This window comes from Callorhinchus milii, unplaced genomic scaffold (genome assembly GCF_018977255.1).
Source record: "Callorhinchus milii isolate IMCB2004 unplaced genomic scaffold, IMCB_Cmil_1.0 Scaffold6, whole genome shotgun sequence".
NCBI lineage: Eukaryota > Metazoa > Chordata > Chondrichthyes > Chimaeriformes > Callorhinchidae > Callorhinchus > Callorhinchus milii.
Genome location: NW_024704747.1, coordinates 27,281,915 through 27,301,571, shown reverse-complemented (window position 1 = coordinate 27,301,571; position 19,657 = coordinate 27,281,915). Strand labels below are relative to the sequence as shown.

Genomic DNA, 19,657 nt, shown 5'->3' with positions numbered 1-19,657 from the left:
ACAAATAGATACAACACAAGTACTGATAGTCCAGGTCTGTGGACGATGAACTCTCAAAAACAAGAGGCATTGCTTCCGAAAGACAAGCCAACGTGTCTTTCTCCACCTGCCTCCTGATCTCTGCCCCCACCCGCTCTTATCACTACAATAGATTTGGTACAAACAGAAACGTGGAGAAACATGCAGCAAAGGAATCTGAAATGGCCGTGACGTAAAAATCAAAGACACAGAAAAACAATACACAGAATATGCTACAGAGCAACAAATGAAAGCATGCACTGGCACAAACCCAAAGGACACAACGGGTAAGCATCCGCAATACAAGTGATGACAGATGCCTAGGCACAGCCTGAAGATTTACCAGCAACACAGACCAGAGGAAATGCTGATGCATGAAGACGGATTCTTCTACCTGAGTACAAAGAGAGAAACCACACAGCCACATCAGAATGAAGTTAATCACAAGTTAAAGGGCATCAATAAAAAAAATCTGTGGAATTCCAAAGATGAGATGGGAAAAAAATACACACACACGCACGCACGCGTAAAAGGTAAGTTATTCTCCCAGAGGACAATACTCGAGGGGGGGGGAACCATGTTAATTCACTGGCTGCAAGTGGGTAGAATTTTTTTTTTAAAAAGTTTACAAAGAAATTTTAATTTCCGACATTTTGCCCACATCTGTCCTGTGAAATAATTCACGCGGTCTAGACATAGAAAATTCAACTTTATCGGGCATTTCAAAACGGCATGTAAGGCAAATAATTCTAATGCAAAACGAGAGAGAGAATGGAAGGATGCTGAGGGGGAGAGAGAGAGAGAGAGAGAGAGAGGTGGAAATAGAAAAGAGTGAACTAGAATGAAGGGAAGGGAACAAGTGGGAGGAAAGAGGGCAGAGGGAGGTATAGTTGATGCTGTGATCAGGTTGATGGAGTACATTGAAGGATGGAGTACATCCAAGACACTATATCAAATGCAATTGTTATTATTATTAAGTTCTTGTTCAGTAGTGTATAAATCTACAGTAACTATGTAAGGTAACATACATGGTAACATGGGATGCATACCTTCTGAAATCTTTAACTGATCTAAAATAAGATTTGAGGTAGCTTTTATGAGACTAAATGTAAAAATCATTTTATTAAAGGGAATATTAATTACCAGTAAAAATATTAAATAATCCTGGCATCTGATATATGTATTATGTCGCTGAGACATCTCAAAGCGCTTCAACAGGATATAATGTAAAGTGTTGTAACTGTAGGTATTTTGTGGGCAAACTTCCAAAGTGTTAATCACTCCCGAACCCAGTAAATATATCGGCTTTGCAGCCTCAGATTACCACCAGTTTGTTCGAGTTACAAGCAAATTTCACATTCAAATTTCACGCTTCGTATAAGAGCATGAGAGGACTGAGATCATAAGAGACATTGCAGAAATAAATGTCCAATACAATCTTATGGAAGAACCAAGACGACGGAGCTTAAAAGGGCTACCTTTCACATCAAAGAGTTCCTATCAGAACTGCTCTTTTCAAAATCTCCCAAAACATTACGTCTTACATCTGCTGGCGTCTTTGATGTTCGCAAGCAAGAGATTCCCGATGATATTAGCTCACTGATATTTCAGCGGCAACACCTATCTGCGTTAGAGATATCTGTACATAAAGCTGTGGCCAATATGTTCACGGTTCTACCTCTTCAAATGCACAACACATTGTGGTATCTACGTATGTATTGGTTAACTTATTAGTTTTTTTATTACTCTTTCCAAATCACTACCAGCCTGCTTCGCAAACCTTTCGATTTCTGTTTCTGCCCCAGGTGGGCATGTTCGCCCTCGCTTCCGAAACTCAGAATTCTACTATTTTAAAAAGTAAAACATCCAATTTGACTTTTAAACAGCAACAGCAAATCACTTGTGTAGAGCGCCTCTCGTGTCGGGAGAACTTCCTGAAGCACTGGACTGTCAAAGATGTGCACCCGAGCTGGGGGTTGGGATCAGGAAGGGTGGGGAGAACAGGGAGTGTGACTGAACAATCTGGTGTATGAAATACTTAAAGGTGAATGAGTTGTTTGCTGCTCTATCATTGTTTGGCAGCTACAAGTATCTGGATGCTTCACTCCATCCTTAATTAAAGGCAAGTAAACCAGGCCAGATGTCATGTCCATTCTACTGATAAAGACGGACAGATGCATTTTATTGCTATTGATTCTTACTTCAAATTGTGGGGAATTGGTTGGCATGTCCTCAACGTTCACTATAAAAACAAGAGTCGAGTTGAGCAACTGGCCTGAGGACACTGGCTCAGATAAAGGTTCTTCAATTTACAGTGTTTGCAAACCTCTTACAACTAACTGAAAGGTGCGAAGCCATCTTTCTGTTTCAGATGGTGCAGCTAAATTGGATGGTTTGAGCTGCTTCGAGCAATCTTGTCAGAAATACAAATTACTGGAGGATTTTTTTCCTTATAGCATTGACGACAGGTATCGATTCTATTCATTGACTACTGTTATGCTGTTCATGCTACTACAGTCCTTAGAAGTCCTCTACAAGTTGTCCCTTAGCAGCTGTAAGGTCAGGTAAAACGCAGACACAAATTTGTGTGTGCGAATCCCTTGCCTGGTTTAAGAATTAATTGGTAGAATGGAAAGGAAATCAAGCCTTGCAAGTACTGTACGTCTCAGGAGTATTGCTTATGATACAGAAAGCAAGACAATAAACTCAGAAACTTCAGCTTGTGGAAGTCAACAGCAACAGACCTCTCTTTTTAACGATCCTTTTTCTCTTCTTCTGAAACAGATTTACTGTTAATTTCTTTTTTTTTAAAAAAATACTCTGGAAGACTTAGACATGCACAAATGGAGGACTCGGTGCAGTGGGGGTAGAGAAAAAAACAGAGGGCCGATGCAGAATATCAAGTTAGAAGAAGACTCACTTCATTTCCAGCTGCTGTATCCCATACAGGAGGAAAAGACACAAAAAAAAGGTAATTTTGCATGAGCCTGGTTTATGCACTGTGCTTGCTGCAAATGTCATTTGCACATGACATTGGAGAAGAGGACTCCTGCTGCTTTCAAAAGGCATTCAAATTACTGATGTCGACCTGCTCCAAACACCCCATTTCATGGTGTTAGTCTTTGTTGCTTACATGAAGGTAGAGAACAGCTGAGAAGAAATGAGACACACTGCAGTACTACACTGTGTTGCTGAGCTTCAAGGGGCTGTAGATTTATCGTAGCCATATTTGCAATTCACGCTGAAGGAAATTCCCCAGGTATAAAAAGAAGCTTCGAATTGTGGGCTGAACGCAGCATTTGTGCACAGGTGGATTAGAATGAAATGTTCTTACTTCGGGGATGAATCTGGACTAGATTAATGTTGGATGCAAACGTTAGTGTAAAGAAAGAAGTTACATTTCAATAAATAAATACATCTTTAAATATAAAACTGCTGTTATTGCAATCTTGTTGTTGTTATCATTGAACAGATTTACAGAAGGTTAAATTGACTGCATTTAGCAATGTAACTGACCCACAGGACTGGGAGAAGGACTGTACCAGTACTAACAGCTGGCAATTACCACTGGAAGAATAACAGTAGTAATATTAACAGTACAATAATATGTTCAGCTGTTAATAGCATTGATATTTTAACACATTCTCCCAAGGCCATTATATTATAACTGTATTCATATATAGTGACATTCTCTTGAGCGCACTGAATAGATGATTCACATTTTACTGTTATAGATATTTGATTTAAATCACATTTTTGGATGGATCAGTTGAAAGAAAGTCAGAAGAGTCAAACAATCGTAGAAACGTTTACAGAGGGAGGCTATTTGTACGTACAAGTCCGCTGCCTTCAACTGATCTCTTCTGATCAGCACACAAGACTGGCAGCAGTGAAACAGCAAGATAAGAGGAAGATAATCAAGCTCTTCTTCAGGAGTGGGACAAGTATTGTAATTAACTTATACAATTATAGCACAACACTTGACACTTATTTTTTTTTAAAAATGTACATATCTTTAAATTAAGAGTCATAAGATCACCAGAAAGATTCCTCGTATGAAACCCTCCATTATTTTTCAGGGATGAACAGTGTCAGATGTCTTACATTTTGATCTCTGTTATTCAGAAATGCAACTCTGAATTTGATTTGCCAGCAGTCGAGCTTATGGCATTTATCAGTCATAGCACCTGTCACTATCTTCGCTTAGATGGTGGAATTGTGTCTCAAGTTCAAATTGATCAGTGCTGTGAAAACTGTGGATAGCATAAATAGATATGAATTAGTTCACTTTTGATTCAATTCGCTTCAGAATCAGATGCTCATTCAAACTTTTTTTTTTAGCAGATTGTGGCACTGTGAAGCTCACGGGGATCAAGTCAGGAAAAATTGGCGTCGTGATTAAAAAGTGGTCCTATTTCATGAAGAAACGTACATAGAGTATTCCATTTGAAGTCGCTGGCTTACCTGAAATTGGATTTCGAATGCATTTGTGTTTGAAAATTTTGCAATTTTTCTGTGATAAATCAATATTTCTCTTATCTCGCTCCTTTCAAACATTTGGAAGATCGCAATCGAGTGAGATTTCTTCCTCAAGTCTCAGAGGTTAGCTGCACAAGAGCCAGACTAAAAGAGACACCACGAAAATATTCTAAGAAGCAAATCCTTTGCCAAATTTGCCAATGTTAATTGCATAACAAATAGCTACATATATGCATGAGTAATTGGAGTTGAGGTACAGATCAGCTGTGATCTAATAGAATGGGGGAACAGGCTCCAGGGACTGAATGGCCTACCCCTGCTCCTATGTTCTGTATATTATACACTATACTTAGTTTCTTCCATTTGATTTGATAGCACCTCCACAATATCGTATCATATTCACTTGAACTCTATAAATACTGCTGTAAACTTTTAATTATTCAATCTTGAGTTAAAAAAGTCATAGCTGACTAACTGCTTTGCCTCCCCTCAACAAACCCCCCCAACCACCCCATCCCCACCTTCCCGCTTGCTATTACTATCAGCATTTTGAGCAAAGATACTGTGTAAAATGTCAATCCAGTTCCCACACAATGTCTCTTTCTATATCATTTACATCATGCATATTTGTTTTAATGAGGCCCATTATGCAAAATCATTATGCAACCCAAAGGCTGCATCAAGGGAACTAATTACAGAGTTTGTTAATGTACACAGCCAAGAGGAGCAGTTGTCCTACATACTGTGGCAAGAACAAATTAATCTGATAGCTGTAACAATATTGGACGTAGGCATTTCTCCAGATGTTTTCCACCACATTTTTAAAGCACAAACGTCTACTCTCTGCCCTCTGCAAGGCCCTTGTATCTTATAAGTTCTTTGCCATGTGTCTTTAAAGTTAACTGGATGTAGACAATGCTCAAAATTGGGAGTCTTTGCATTGGTGATGCAAAGATATGACTCTGTGGAACATTGCTGTGCACAAATTATCTGCTGTGTTCACCTGCAAACACACAGTCACTACACTGTACAGTAAATCCTGTGAGGCTCTATGAGAACCTCCTCCTAAGGTAAAGGTGCTATTATCAAATCCAAGGATTGTTATTATTTTTATTCATTGATTTTGCCTTACGGTTTTTTTTCATATAAATACTGCAAGTCTGTTCTCGGCACGAACATTCTCTGGAAAGCCAACGCGGTGTGTAAACTGTCCTATTTAAACTGACCTCATTCATCAGAGAATCGGCAACTGTGAAAACTGCTATAAATCTGTAGCAACCCATTTTAACCCTCAAAATAGGAGCTCAAATGCCAGAGGCGCTGGAATGTGAATAATAAATGTTCTAAATGCCATGGCACCTCTCCTATGATAAACAGTACAATGTAAGCACTCTGGGACTCTACCCTGTGTGAGGGGTGTTATATAAATGTAAGTTGTTGTTGTTGTGGAGCCCTGTTATACCATGGGTTGGGCCCGAGCACCCGTGGCCAACTCTCCACTAAAAAGTGTCCTACGTGTGGGTCATCAAACCATGGCAGAGCTTGCAAGAAGATAAATCTACAGCCACTCGCTGAGCTGGAGGTTGACCGCTGTTTAGCACGAGAAGCAGTCACCTCCACTGGACGTTCACAACAGAAATCTGGCTTTCACGTGGCCTTCATTTCGCTGCCTTGTGCAAATGACGCTTACAATGGTAATTCTCAAAAGAATCAACTTTCAATGAGTGTTGCTTACTATATTATTGATCCTCAGAGTGGATGCACATAAGTCACGAATAAGTTTGGTCCCACTGATACTGAAATCACTGGGGTTTTGAATGCTCATTTGCTGAATTGTGTGCACACATTGATACAGAGGATATGTGCGTACTTTAGAACCTTGCACCAGACATTCTTCCACATCAATAAGGCAATAGTAGACTAAGATCCTAAGGAAGAAGAGGGTCAAATCAAACTGACAGTAATCCCAAACTAGGAGGGTAAGCGACAGACAATAACAATAAATTACATTTGTACAGCGCCCTCCATGTCGGGAGGATGTCCCAAGGCGCTGGACAGTCAAGCGTGTGCATCTGAGCTGGGGGTTGGGAGCAGGAGGGATGGAGGGAGGAGGGTGATCGAAAGCACGGTCGAAGAGGAGGGTCTTGAGAAAGGCCTTGAAGGAGGTAAGGGAAGGGGCGAGAAAAAAAGGCAATCTCCGGACAGGTCCAATCCACCTATAAACTGAGTTTAAAAGACCATGTTGGAAGTGGAATGGACGATGCTGAAAACAAACCTAAAAGAACAAATCTTTTTGCTGAAATTCGAGAAGTATTCAAACCCAAATAAAACATTTATTTGGAAAGTAAATAAGAAAATGTTAAATCGTAATCTCTAACACTTGGAACACTTGGATTCTCATACTGCAGCGGAGACAATTCTAACTTCGTATCATGGTCAAGGATACCCACGTCTGAAGAAACCTTTCCTATTTAGACGAATGAAAACTACTTGTTTAAGGATGCTCCACTTGAGCCACAGGTGAACCAGGTGCTGCCACATCACTCCCATCGCAAAACCCTTCAATGCCTCTAAGGAAGGATGAGTAACCACTTTATGGAGTATTGAGGTCTGGAGGCAGATTTTGCATCAGTCTGGCGAGCAGTTTACTGGAGCGCCCATCTGCTCACCCAGCTGTGTTCAACCAACTGCACAATCCAATGCTGGAAAACTACGTCAGTGTTTGCACGCTGGGTGTTCCCAGATCATGTACTGTACTGGCAAGGGCACTGTCCACTCACTGCCTGCTTCAGCATGGAAACAAACTCTCCCGCAAGCCTCAGAGATGTTGGTGATGACAGCCTGACCATAACTGGTGTAGCGTCTAATACTTGATGCTTCTTACTATTTGGGGTACCTCCAAGTGAGATCCAATGAAGGATCCAGAAACAAGAGCTTCTTTTAGAAAGAGCTATTCCTTCAGGAATTCACAGCACCGATTCTGTGAGTGAATTGTCTTATTCTCTCACTCCTTACTTTTGTGTGTAATACGATTCTTTATTCCCTCTTGGCATACTGTATTTCAACCAGGATTTCACACGATGCTGAAACCACAGAGAGTGTCATAATACTGGTCGGAGGTTGCATAACAAGTAGTAGGATAAGGCACTGTATGAAATGCACGGAATTATTATTATTATTATATTATTGTCACAGACTTGGCGGCTGGTTTAAAATGAAAGTGAATTAAAGTAAATATTTAAGATATTTTTACCCGTTAGAACCTTGTGACTGTAATCACAAGAATAAAGAACAAGCTTTTTGAACCAGGTACAAATAACCAATAGGGAATAATATTGCAGTGTTTCTATTGTTGGTTAACAATTTTGATAATAGCTATCATTTCAGAACTACAAATGGAACATATTTCAGTGTACGTATTTCAAAGCTCTCAGGGTGTTTTGGGATAATTATGTACTTCACAATTAAATAGAATGCTTACAATACGTCATCTTTGGATGACTACATGTCGACCTGCACTTCAGAGCAAACTATTTCAACTGATGATTGACGCTCACTGATATTGACTTTCTTGGGTACAGTTTTGCACAGTGCATTAACTGTGTAATGCCACAAATGGTCAATCTTCCCAATCCACAGTGCCGTCCATTTACTCAAGAAGCAATTATGAAGTACGTCTTCATCTGCAGTAAAACTCACATAAGTTGTTTCAGTCGGGACCTTAACATTTAATATCACATACTTGAAGTCCGAGTTGCAGGCAAACTTGTATAAGTCGTATGAAATCCGATTTAATCAATAATCTACACTGCTCACGTGTATAATTCAATGCAGCTGGTAAATGTGCATTCGGTGACAGTTCAAGACTACGTTTCTCGCGATTCAAAACATTTTCACCCATCGCCACAAGAGTTGGAAACGATTTTCATTTGAACATTGGATATTTATATTCTGTGCAGACAAAGGAGATTGAAGGCCAGACATACCTGTTTTAGTGAGTGGACTACAAAACAGCTGCTGGAGCAATACATTTTCAGATGTGCGAAGTACTACCACAACGTCTGCAGGAAGTGTGTCTCTGTTTTTTTCAAGAAAACCGTAGGCATCATAAAGAACCTGTTTGAAAATAAAACCATTCAATTTTCTCGGATTTCATCGGATTTTAACCCTACATCAATTGAGTCAAAACCATTTTTCAACAATTGTTAAATGGTAATATTTTTCAGCATTTAAAATGAATATCTAAATATCTATCTGTTAAAATCAATACCTTTCCAGCATAGTGTTGGATGCCAAAGCACAGTTCTATGCCTTTCGGTCTCCAAAAGTACTTTGATCGTAAATTGTCTTCAACTTTATCTGTGAAGATAAAATTACTAATTTTTCTTAATATCATGCTCATACAATACACTGTCCCAAACTCTCACATTACAATTAAGTAGAAGTCTTCAGGTAAAATAAACAAAAACTTAAAACACTCATTTACATTCAGATCTCTGCTTTCTCTACATTACCCAATTAGTTCAACACTGGCAATTTATTTTGGTTCTGTAAACCTACTCATATTCTGTGGAAAGTAATAAAATAGGGACATTCTTTGAAGGAATTCAGATGACACAAACTCATTCATATGGAAGGAATTATCCGATCGATGGTTCCGGAACTATGAAGTCTTACATCTTACAGCTTTGAAAGTAAATCCTTAGAAGGCGATTTTTCCCCATTTAACATACCTGCTGGTGCCAAAACTCAGTGGTGTGAAGAGGGTGCAGATCAAAAAAAACATGAAAATGCTCACGAGAACTGTGGCTTAATTAACCCAATCAGGTATAAAAACTGATTTTAGTTAAATTTCCCGAGAATGTTACACTCCACATTAAGCAAGTAATTCCAGTCTTTAATGAGTTTAACCAAAAAGGGAAAAACAGATTTATAATAATAATGATCCTTGCATTTGATATAGCGCCTTATCACGTCTTCTAGATGTCTCAAAGCTCTTCACAGAATATACTATAAAGTGAATTGACTGTATATTTGTGGGCAAAATGCAGGCAGCCAATTGCCCGCAGCAGTGTCCCACAATCATGGATTGAAATGACCAATTTATTATTGTTTTTTTTAATTGAGGGATTATTTCAGGCGTGTGGAGTAGGAAATTATGCCCAAGGTTTCGCCCTTCCGGGAATGAAACCCAGGTCTCTCGCTTGCGAGGCGAGTGCTCTAACCACTGAGCTACAAGACTCCATTTGCTGCCTTCAAGCAGATTCTGGTTATAAAATTAATTGCAGTGGTATTGGAATTCTGTACAAGCCAGACTACATTTCTTACCAAACTCTTTGATGTCACTCCTGTATTGAAAATATTAAACCTAATGCTCTTTCGTACACCTAGCTTAAAGTACAAGGTGTCCACAATGTCCTGTTATCACCCCCCGACCCCCACCCCATACATTCCATATAGACACTGCATTGGATGTCTCAAAATCCTAGTAAAAATATGTTTTCACAACTGTAATCATTTATATCCTGCAGAAAAAGAGAGTCAAAAGCTAAGTTACCGATTGAACAGGAGGTAGAGAAAAATCATAAATCAAGATCACTCGCTATTCAAAATGTTTCTCAGATTGAAACCCAATTCAGGGACGTGATTCAGGTCAGAGTGACAGCTGTAAATCTGTGAAGTAAACGACTAGCCTTATTCCAAAGACCGAACGTAAAGCATCAATCTCCCTCTCCAAATCAGCCAGCACTAGGAAAGCTAAATACCATCAAATGTATAGTTTTGGAACAGATTAAAATGTCCGTTCAAATTACCTTAATCAGTATCAGTTTTTAAAAAAATATATAATAGGCCAAATGCATTACCTGAGGGAGTAAGACTGAGTAATAATAGTACTGAGTGTGACAATAAATATCACCAATGATTGGCTATGATTGAAGAGAGAGCATACAACTGCCAATATTAACAATATTTTGTTCTAAAGATATGCACTAGACAAGGTGAGTGTTGAATGCAATGAGTGAGTGTGTGAGTGTGTGTGTGTCTGGAGGTGGGGGAGGGAGTCCAGGTGAAATTATACATTTCTGTGCATGAATATAAATCATTCCCTTGGTTAGCTTAGTGTGTTTAAATTTGATTGAAGGCAGTTCGGAACCAATTAAGAATACCTTCACAAGACACGGTGACAAAGTGTCAGTCAATCACTCACTTCAGCAGGTTTTGTAGCTGATTTATACTGGCTACGTTCTCGAGGAAACAAATCACTTTGGTTTACGTTTCATTCCAAACATTCCTGGAAAATTCCAGGTTATTAATTTTAATAAAAAATCCCCTTTCCTTTCCTGAAGTGGCTGACTCACACCGCATCACAGCTCCAGGAGATCCTCCGCTACTCAGCCCACGTGGCCATTATTCTTCGTGTATGAACATAGATTAGACAGTTAATCGGTTCAATAGTTGAGTGAATCACAGCAATGGCTGATCCTGCCTTCACTCACACATGTCCTCATCCAGTCCATGCATCAACCACTTCCATCAAGCATCACTGTTCAGTAATCAAGAGTGGGAATCCAGGGTGAATTATTTTTCTCTCTCCTTTCACTAACACCATCTTTAATGCTATCTAGACTGACCTGACACAGACTCCGTCACGAAATTGGGTTATTATTACGATTGGTTGTGAAGATGTTGCTTTTAATAAATAAGTCACTTCAATCCACTGCTGTGCGCAATTGGCTACTTCGTTTCGCCCACTAAATATACAGTCAATTAACTTTATAGTATATTCTGTGAAGCGCTTTGAGACGTTTTGATGACGTGATAAGGCGCAAAATCAAATGTAAGGATTATTATTCTTATTTTGTCAGGAAAGTCAAAAACAACTTCCTTGAAACTGAACCACGAGAATTCAAAACAATAGAATCGTTGCCAATGAAGACGTGGTTTTTACTGCTTTAAAAGAAAACAAAATCAACATCCAAACAATTTTAATTTAATACACATTACTTCAATATTTAGCTGTTAGCACCGATTAAGGCATCATACAGAGAGACAATTTTCTGCTTCCTGAGTTCCTCGACTTGTTATTTTGCTCTTCAATAAACCATGTGGAAGTGAACAGAAAATACAGCATGGGGGATCTTACATTGAGAGATTATTTAAAGGTTTCTTAATTAAAAACTATTTAAATTCTTTTATTTGGATGGTTAGAAGAGAGGGAGATCCATGCGTTATTTTTGCCAATGATATCATGTGGAAATGACAATCTATCTCTGGAATTCCCATGTGTAGGTGGGATGCATGGAATTCTTAACATGGTTTTGGAAACTCAAGCACGGTGATGGATTTCCGCATGTGTCAGATGCCCGGCTGACCACGATAAAAATGGAAATCACTTAATACATTCTGATCTGAGTTATTCTATTGAGTTGGATGACTAAACTTACCAAAAACAGTTTGCTTTAATGATTTTAGTAAGAGAATAGGTGACTAGTGACCATGTTAATGCTCTTTTCATACTGATTGATAGAGGCATAAATTAGGCACATTAACTCAAGATGCTTGATTTGCTGCAAGACAGCTTTTTTAAAAAATATTAAAACAGGAAGTAAAAGAAAATTAAAGAATAGATGAATTCAGAAACACGATCTCAAAGAAAGGGAAACACATTGTGAATCATGGAATTAAAAGAGAGCAACTTGCATATATTTATGTACAGTTATAAAGCTGGTGAAATCATTGCTAGGAATGACCATCAACAAAATGCAGAGATTGGAGCCTCACCTGATTAAGAAACAGTTATAAAAGCAACAGTTACAAATAGAAGCAATTTAAGATGCCAATCATCATTAATGTCCTTCAGGGAAAAGAGTCAAACCACCCCTCCAGCATTACAATACACAAGGCAAACAAGCCGAAGTATATAAATGATCTAATCTAATGGCCAGGAAATTTACATCGCAAAGCACACATCACAAGTTTGGGCAAATGTGAACAATCAAACTGCCAATACCCATAATGAGCAAACACCCAACCAGTCACAATTTACAGCTGTATTCTATTTCTTCCAGGAGCAGCTTCATCAGCAACAGACTGGTTAATGGTATCAAGGGATGAAGGTAAATTGTAGTAGACGTAGCTGCAGGGACTGTTCAGACAGCTGGGTACTCCCCAGCATAACAAACAGACTGAAAGAATGTCTTGCCTGCAGAATCCTACACCGTTCACCGTTTGCCAACAGAGATGATCTTCAGCAGGATACACGGCTTATAGCCTGAGGGATTCCCTTTTCCCGACACAACAATCAACAACTTCCAACTAAACAACCCCTACGTTTGATACTTGAAGGAGGGAAATAAAAGGAAGGTCTCCAAATCATTCAACGCCAACAACAACTTGCACTTATATAGGGAGGCATTCTATATTTAATGCCCTTTGAAGACGAGAGGGATTCACCAGGTCAAATGAATCGAATCTTCGATTCAACAAAATAGTTCGGGTAGNAAAAAAACATACATTACTGGGGGGAACATGGCATCAGTTGTATTTAATTCCGTTGCCTTTTTATGTTTATTCGCCCCCAAAATACACAGTCAATTCACTTTGCATGACTGCATATTCTGTGACGTGCTTTGTGACGTCTCAAAGACGTGATAAGGCGTTGTATCAAACGCAAGGACTATTATTATTATGTTCCTCACCCCGGAACTTCATCAAAATCATGGCCGATCACAGCTAGCTGACTCCGCAAACCTTGTACTGAGATTTTCACATCCCTCTTGAACTCCAAAGTCACAGTTGCTCCTCATAAAATGGATCCTAATGAACAGCTTACCTACTAGTGTCTGGTCAGTCGCTTGAGGGAATCGGCTCTCTTCATCCAGCAGAGACAGTAACCCCATTGGCTTTTGAAGAAACATATCTAGTAGTGGTCTATTATCCTCATATTCTACCAGCGCAGCATCAATTTCCTCATTTTGGTATTCAGCCTACAAGGGGTCAGGAAAAGATTTTTCCCCGTTTACAACTATACAGCAGTAGAATCCATCACAACAGCACATCAGTTCTCAAGTAAACACCAATGTGTTAATTTTCAATCTTGACTGTAGTCAATAATACGTGGCATCAACGATACAACACATTGAATAACAGATTAAAATGTACAATTGAACATAATAAAACGTTATAATTGTTTTGCATAAGAGCGGGTCACAGAGCAGGCATTGTCCGTTTAGAGTGAGTGAACCTGGAGTAAAGGTGATGACAATGTGAATGCAACAACTTCGGTTTCACTACAGAACAACTTCATCGCTTGCGATTCAATCCTGAAGTAGTGTCAATGGCACTGGTTCTGTGAGCATTTAAGTTGAAGCGGCCTCTTTGTTTCCGGGGAGTAGATTGCTGTGAGTGTGCTTGCCCTGAGGTTGAATAGGTTCATAACTCAGCCTCCGAATTGCTGTAACCTGCCATACGACAATATGAAGAGAAGAGAGACGGGCACAGTTCCCAACAAGGTGAAGCACGGTGATTCATGTCAACAATGCCTGCCTACCTGCTCGAGAGCAAAGATGTGTTGGTTGAAGTAAAACTGGATCTGTTCGTTTGCAATGTTGATACAGAGTTGCTCAAAAGAATTCTTCTTAAAGTTCTCAAACCCAAAGATGTCCAAAATGCCAACATTCATCCCGCTTTCAGCATCGCTACAGAGAAATAAAGTTAAAGCGGCTGGGACACAGAGCTGGAGACTAGAGGTTATTGGTAACGATTACACTTCTCTTACATACAGTCACCACAATGTTACTGTTCTTGTCATGCGTGCATATAAAGAATTCATTGAGATAAATGAATAAAATCACACAACAGCCGTGATATTGGTCACTGAGTCTACAGGAACTGCATCCCCAATCACTGGAATTCCCTCCTCTAACTCCCCGTCTTGCCCTGTCTCTCTTTCCATCTTCAAATTCCCACCTAAAAGCCTATCTCTTTGGCCCTGATTTCGGTCACCTCCCTCCTCCCTCGCTCAGCATTTGCAGAAACACTCTGCAGAAAGACACTATATTACTGCAAGTTGGGTTGTTGTAGAAACAAAAAAAAAATCACTTGGCTTTTCTCTCTCTCAAATAAAAATAAATCCCAAACATTTCATGAAATTTTAACGCCTCTATAAAAGAAGAGTACAATATTACAGGGAATTGGATGGATACTTAAAAACAAAACATTTGCAGGGCTATGGGGTAAGCATCAAACTAGTTGGATAGTTCTTTCAAAGAACTGGCACAGATATGAAGGGCCTAATTGCCCTCTTTCTGTACTGTAATATTCTAGGACTCTATACGGTACTGACACAATGGATCTACAAAATTGCCAAAGAAGATGTGAAACCTGTTCTCCTACCAAATGCTTTTATCGGGCTGGAGCAAGGTGTTGATCTGGTTTACGATCCAGCTGAAAAGCCTCCCGTACAAAGCCTTTGACATGGCATCGCGTACATCAGCTGCCTTGTCTACCGTATTGGTACGAACTATAGTTTCTCCCCGGGTCACAACGCAATGAGAGGTCAAGGCTTCCTGAAGCTCTTCAGAACCGATTCCAAGTAGTGTTGAAGCTGAAAGAGAGACACACATTTTGGAACATTTGAATCACAAATAAACATGGTACGACATCATTATACACTGGTCAAATACTCAGCACCATATGGAGCTTTGTGTTGTCTTAGTTGTTTTGCAATTACAATGACCTACTTTATGATTAGCTGGCGACAATGGTTCACTATCGACGCATACTTTTAAATGGGAGAGCTTTTTAAATGAAATATCAATAATTTGTCAGAATTAGGTTAAAAACCTACTGTTTTCTAAAGCTTCTGCATCCGGAACTTCACTTTTATCCGTCTGATGTTTTGAGGAAATGGCTGCAAATTCAATATTTCCAATATTTAGGATCCCAGCGAGTACTCTGTATACTGAATGCACTTCCTGAACCAAAAGCAAAGCACACAGGTGTGTAAAGCAGAATGAATGTAAATTGGATCTTCATACAAATGTCACAATTGAACAATCGCATCTTAGCGTAACTGCAGAAACAATGCTGTTGGACGATCTGGAATACACGGTCTGAAAGGTGGTGGAAGCAGATTCGATAGTAGGTTTCAAAAGGGAATTGGATATGTACTTGAAAAGGAAACACTTGCAGGGCTATAGGGTAAGAGCGGGGGAGTGGGACTAGTTGGTAGCTCTTTCAAAGAGCCAGCACAGACACGATGGGCCGAATGGCCTCCTTCTGTGCTGTTAGATTCTGTGAAGCTTAGTATAACAAATGACTATCACTCCCTAACCTACAACTCCAAGAATAATGTCCCAAAAGCAGCCGCCCACTGAGCTATTAGGGAGAATTTAGTGAATTACTGCAATTAGTTGAAAATGCATTGTTAGCAAGAGCGGACAGTTTTAGTTGCTGCAGAATGCAGGCAATTATGTCATAAATAACTTTTTTTTAAAAATTCTGCCAATTTCATTGATATTGTCCTAAACATTAACTTTTTCTCCATTTTCTTCTTGGATTTAACAAATCTGTTTGTAGTTAATTCATAATGGACTGCTTATGGAAGTTCAACTCAAATATCTGTACGCCACAGAGTATATACGTAACAATCCAAACAGGACGACGCTTTATTTCTCCTGCTTATTGAACTCTCTTGAGAGACAGCATCGTTGCTTGGAACTCTGAAAGTCCACTGGATGCAGAGTTTCTGATAAAATCACCTGTCACATGCTGAACTTGTGTTGGCGGGAGAACATATTAAGATAAGACAGCGGCCTATTGGTATCCAATACAATTTGTCTCGTACAATTACCTGGTCAGTACGAGCGAGGTGAATCAAAGGTAGCACCTTACATGTGCTGGCCAGGTTAAACTCATTGCACACAAGTGGGTGACAAATGTACAGGGTGACGCACCTGTACAAGCACAATACTGTGCAGCAGGGTCGAGTTCAGTTAGATTAAGAACCCTCAACTGTGTGAAGTCCAAATAACCTGGTCACTGCACACACATAGCCAGGCTGTCGTGAGCCTACAGGTCTGATGCATTAGACATACTCTATATCTACACAAAAAATAGCAGTGCAATGAAGTTTTTACTGTGAATTCAACACCGACCCAGGTCAAAGGCACAATAATTGTGCTCCTTGTTACTTTACCTCTGCTTCCACCCGTCTTTAAAGCCACCAGATACATGGAAACATGGTTTAAAAAAAAAGTCTCGTCTTATGTAATCTTCAGTCACCATCAATTACTTCACAAATGCAACACCAAGTGAATGTTAGGAAAACAGTCTTCTCTGAATCAGATAAGATTTCTTTGTTCCATTGTTACAAACAAACATTCTGTGTTGTTCAAGAACTAGATTGAGAAGAATATAATCCTTACCCTTCGTAACTTTTACAACACTCAAGCAAAGGTGATCTTCAATCTTGTTGGATTACAACCTTAGAAACTGTTGCTTCTATGTATTTAATGAAATATTCTCTTGCAAAAATCAGTAATAATAATAATAATCGTTGCATTTGATATAACGCCTTATCACATCGTTGAGACATCTCAAAGCACTTCACCGAATAGAATGCAAAGTGTAGTGACTGTGTATTTGGTGGGCTAAGCTCTTTAGCATATGTTTAGTCTTAAATTTCGGAGAATATAAATACTGTAAATATCGAACATACTGAAGAGTTAGTGTTACCCACCTCATCAGTGAATCCTATACTTCTGAAGCAATGCTGAATCGCTTCAAACTGCTCCCTGTATAAGCTGTTGGTTATAATGTCCTGCATAATGTTGCCTTCTTCATTGGCAATATACCTGTTCAAGAACAAAATATTCTGGTCACACAGAACTTTATTTAACATAAACGACTCGGATACAAAAATGTCACTGAAGATTTGCAGCAAAGGAAACAATCAATCCTTTAATTTACATCACCCTCTGGAACTCCAACCCGCAGTCCCTCCGCCTCACCCCCTCCCTCGCCACCTTCAAGACCCACCTCTTTGAACGTGCTTTCGATCTCCCTGCTTCCTCCCCTGCCCTCCACCCTCCCCCACGCTGACCCCCAGCTCGGGTCCATAACTCTGTCTGTCCAGCGCCTTGGGACGTCCTCCCGACGTGAAAGGCGCTATACAAATGTAACTTTGTTTGTTGGATACCACACAGTCGATGTCATGAAACAGGTGTTCCTCACATTTATTTACAATAAAATCTAATGTGAATGCTGCACATAAAAGTGTAATTTTAATCCCTGGGGAATTTTATAGTGGCTTTGAATTGCTGCCATTGTAAAAATATGTTTCGCTAGCCAATCTGGAGGTACTGAAGCCAATCCTCCGAGACCTGCCAGGTGTTTTGAGCAAAGACATCCAGGACTCGATGAAAAAAAATCAACACTTCAAAACACAGTGGTTTATGAAATCACAGACGCAAAATATAACTCAAGGTCTAAATTACAGGTAAGGGATCACTTACCTGGGTGGCTTGTTTTCTGGAAGCTTATACTCAGCCAATTGCTTCTGATGATACAGTCCAGCATAGATATAATAAAAGATGTGAAAACTTTTCTCTCTTCTGAAAAAAATAATAATAGACAGCACAGTATTAATAATAGGTTTCACGTCAAATTTTTAACAATGGTTTGGAATACACGCTGGAAAATTGGTAATTATTTTAGAAATAAGCAGCATCTAAGATTTTCAAGAGCCTTTAGTGTTCATTGTTGTACATTGATGACTTTTTTAAAAAAGAAAATCAAAGATTGATCTGCAGTTATATCAATCATGAATAATACCTTGCTCGTTGATTGACTGAAAAAAAAGTCTTCAAACCAAAGTTCAGTTAATCAAAGCCTATATTTTAAATGCGTCTCCAAAATAGAGGGCAGTATATCCTGGGAAGCACTTTGAGACGTCAAGACAGCATGATGAGGCGCTCTATCAAATGCAAGAATTATAAATTATTAAAAAAAGGATAATAAAAGAAACTGGGTGACTTGCCAGAGGTCAAATGATTAAAACTAAAGGGACTACGTACACAGCTTGCTGGATGACTCTGGATTTTTCTAAGAGATATTCAGAGATTTTGGCTCCCATCACAGCCCCGGTGGGAGTGAACTTCATTTCCAGGTATTTCCCAAATCGACTGGAGTTGTCATTGATCGCAGTACAGGCATTCCCGAAGGCTTCTACAAGTGGATTAACCTGAAGAATCTTCTCTCGCAGAACACGGTTATTAGCCTGCGGCAAAGTAAAACACCTGTGGGTTATCCAATAAATATCAATAGCAAAATAAATTAGAGAACATTCCCAAGAAAATTCGAATGTTCCAAAAAATAATTTTAACTACCAGCTAATCGTAAGAAATGACTAGTAATGACAAGAAATTACTAGAAGTCACAATAATCCTTCGGCATAATAAATCAGCATTAAACAAGTCAGAGACAAATTCTATTAAACAAGTCAACATTAATAGATGATATCCCAATCATACCTTTCCCAGATAGGTTAAATGCTGAACAATCAAATGTGCACTCTCAGTCTTCCCTGCTCCACTTTCTCCACTAATGATAATGCACTGTAAGGTCAAAAACAAATGAGCAAACATAGCAACCAAAGCTGATTAACAGTTGGCTCTGAAATCATACAGCGGGGGACACACAACCAATGGAATAAATCCTCAAAATTGGAGTTGAAGAAATCTCTTAAAATAATGTTTTCTCCAAGATACGTGGAATGCTGATAGGACTTGTATGGTTAATTATGGAGCGACACAGAAGAGTTTACATGTCCATTTACAAAATCTGTGTGGGATGCTTTTGCAGACTCAAATTCTTGGTATGGGTATCAAAGATTCATTCAATCTTATGATGTGCCTCAATACGTCTTCAGCTTTTTATTAGCGGTTAAAAAAAACTACTTTGTATACCTGGTTTTCAACCAACGAAAGAACAATTTAAAAATAGGCACTCTCACTCTGTAGGAGCATGAAGACAGAATAGGTTTAAAAGTTAGAAAAAGTTGGCTTTAAAAAGACTGAGTATATACATACAAATCAGGTAAAATAAAACCCAGTGTTTAGAGAGATGAGCAATGTGTAATGACTAGATAAACCAGCGG

The 19,657-nt window shown here is 39.2% G+C and overlaps 1 protein-coding gene across 1 annotated transcript in view; it reads right to left on the bottom strand.

Annotated features, from left to right (window-relative positions):
* Window positions 1-19,657, bottom strand: part of myo3b (myosin IIIB) — a 106,081-nt gene that overhangs the window by 44,443 nt on the left and 41,981 nt on the right. Inside the window, 10 exon segments of the mRNA XM_007889967.2 lie at window positions 8,484-8,613; window positions 8,768-8,856; window positions 13,331-13,484; window positions 14,048-14,195; window positions 14,893-15,103; window positions 15,347-15,473; window positions 17,240-17,354; window positions 18,015-18,113; window positions 18,576-18,778; window positions 19,032-19,115. Coding sequence (XP_007888158.2) covers window positions 8,484-8,613; window positions 8,768-8,856; window positions 13,331-13,484; window positions 14,048-14,195; window positions 14,893-15,103; window positions 15,347-15,473; window positions 17,240-17,354; window positions 18,015-18,113; window positions 18,576-18,778; window positions 19,032-19,115 — 1,360 coding nt within the window.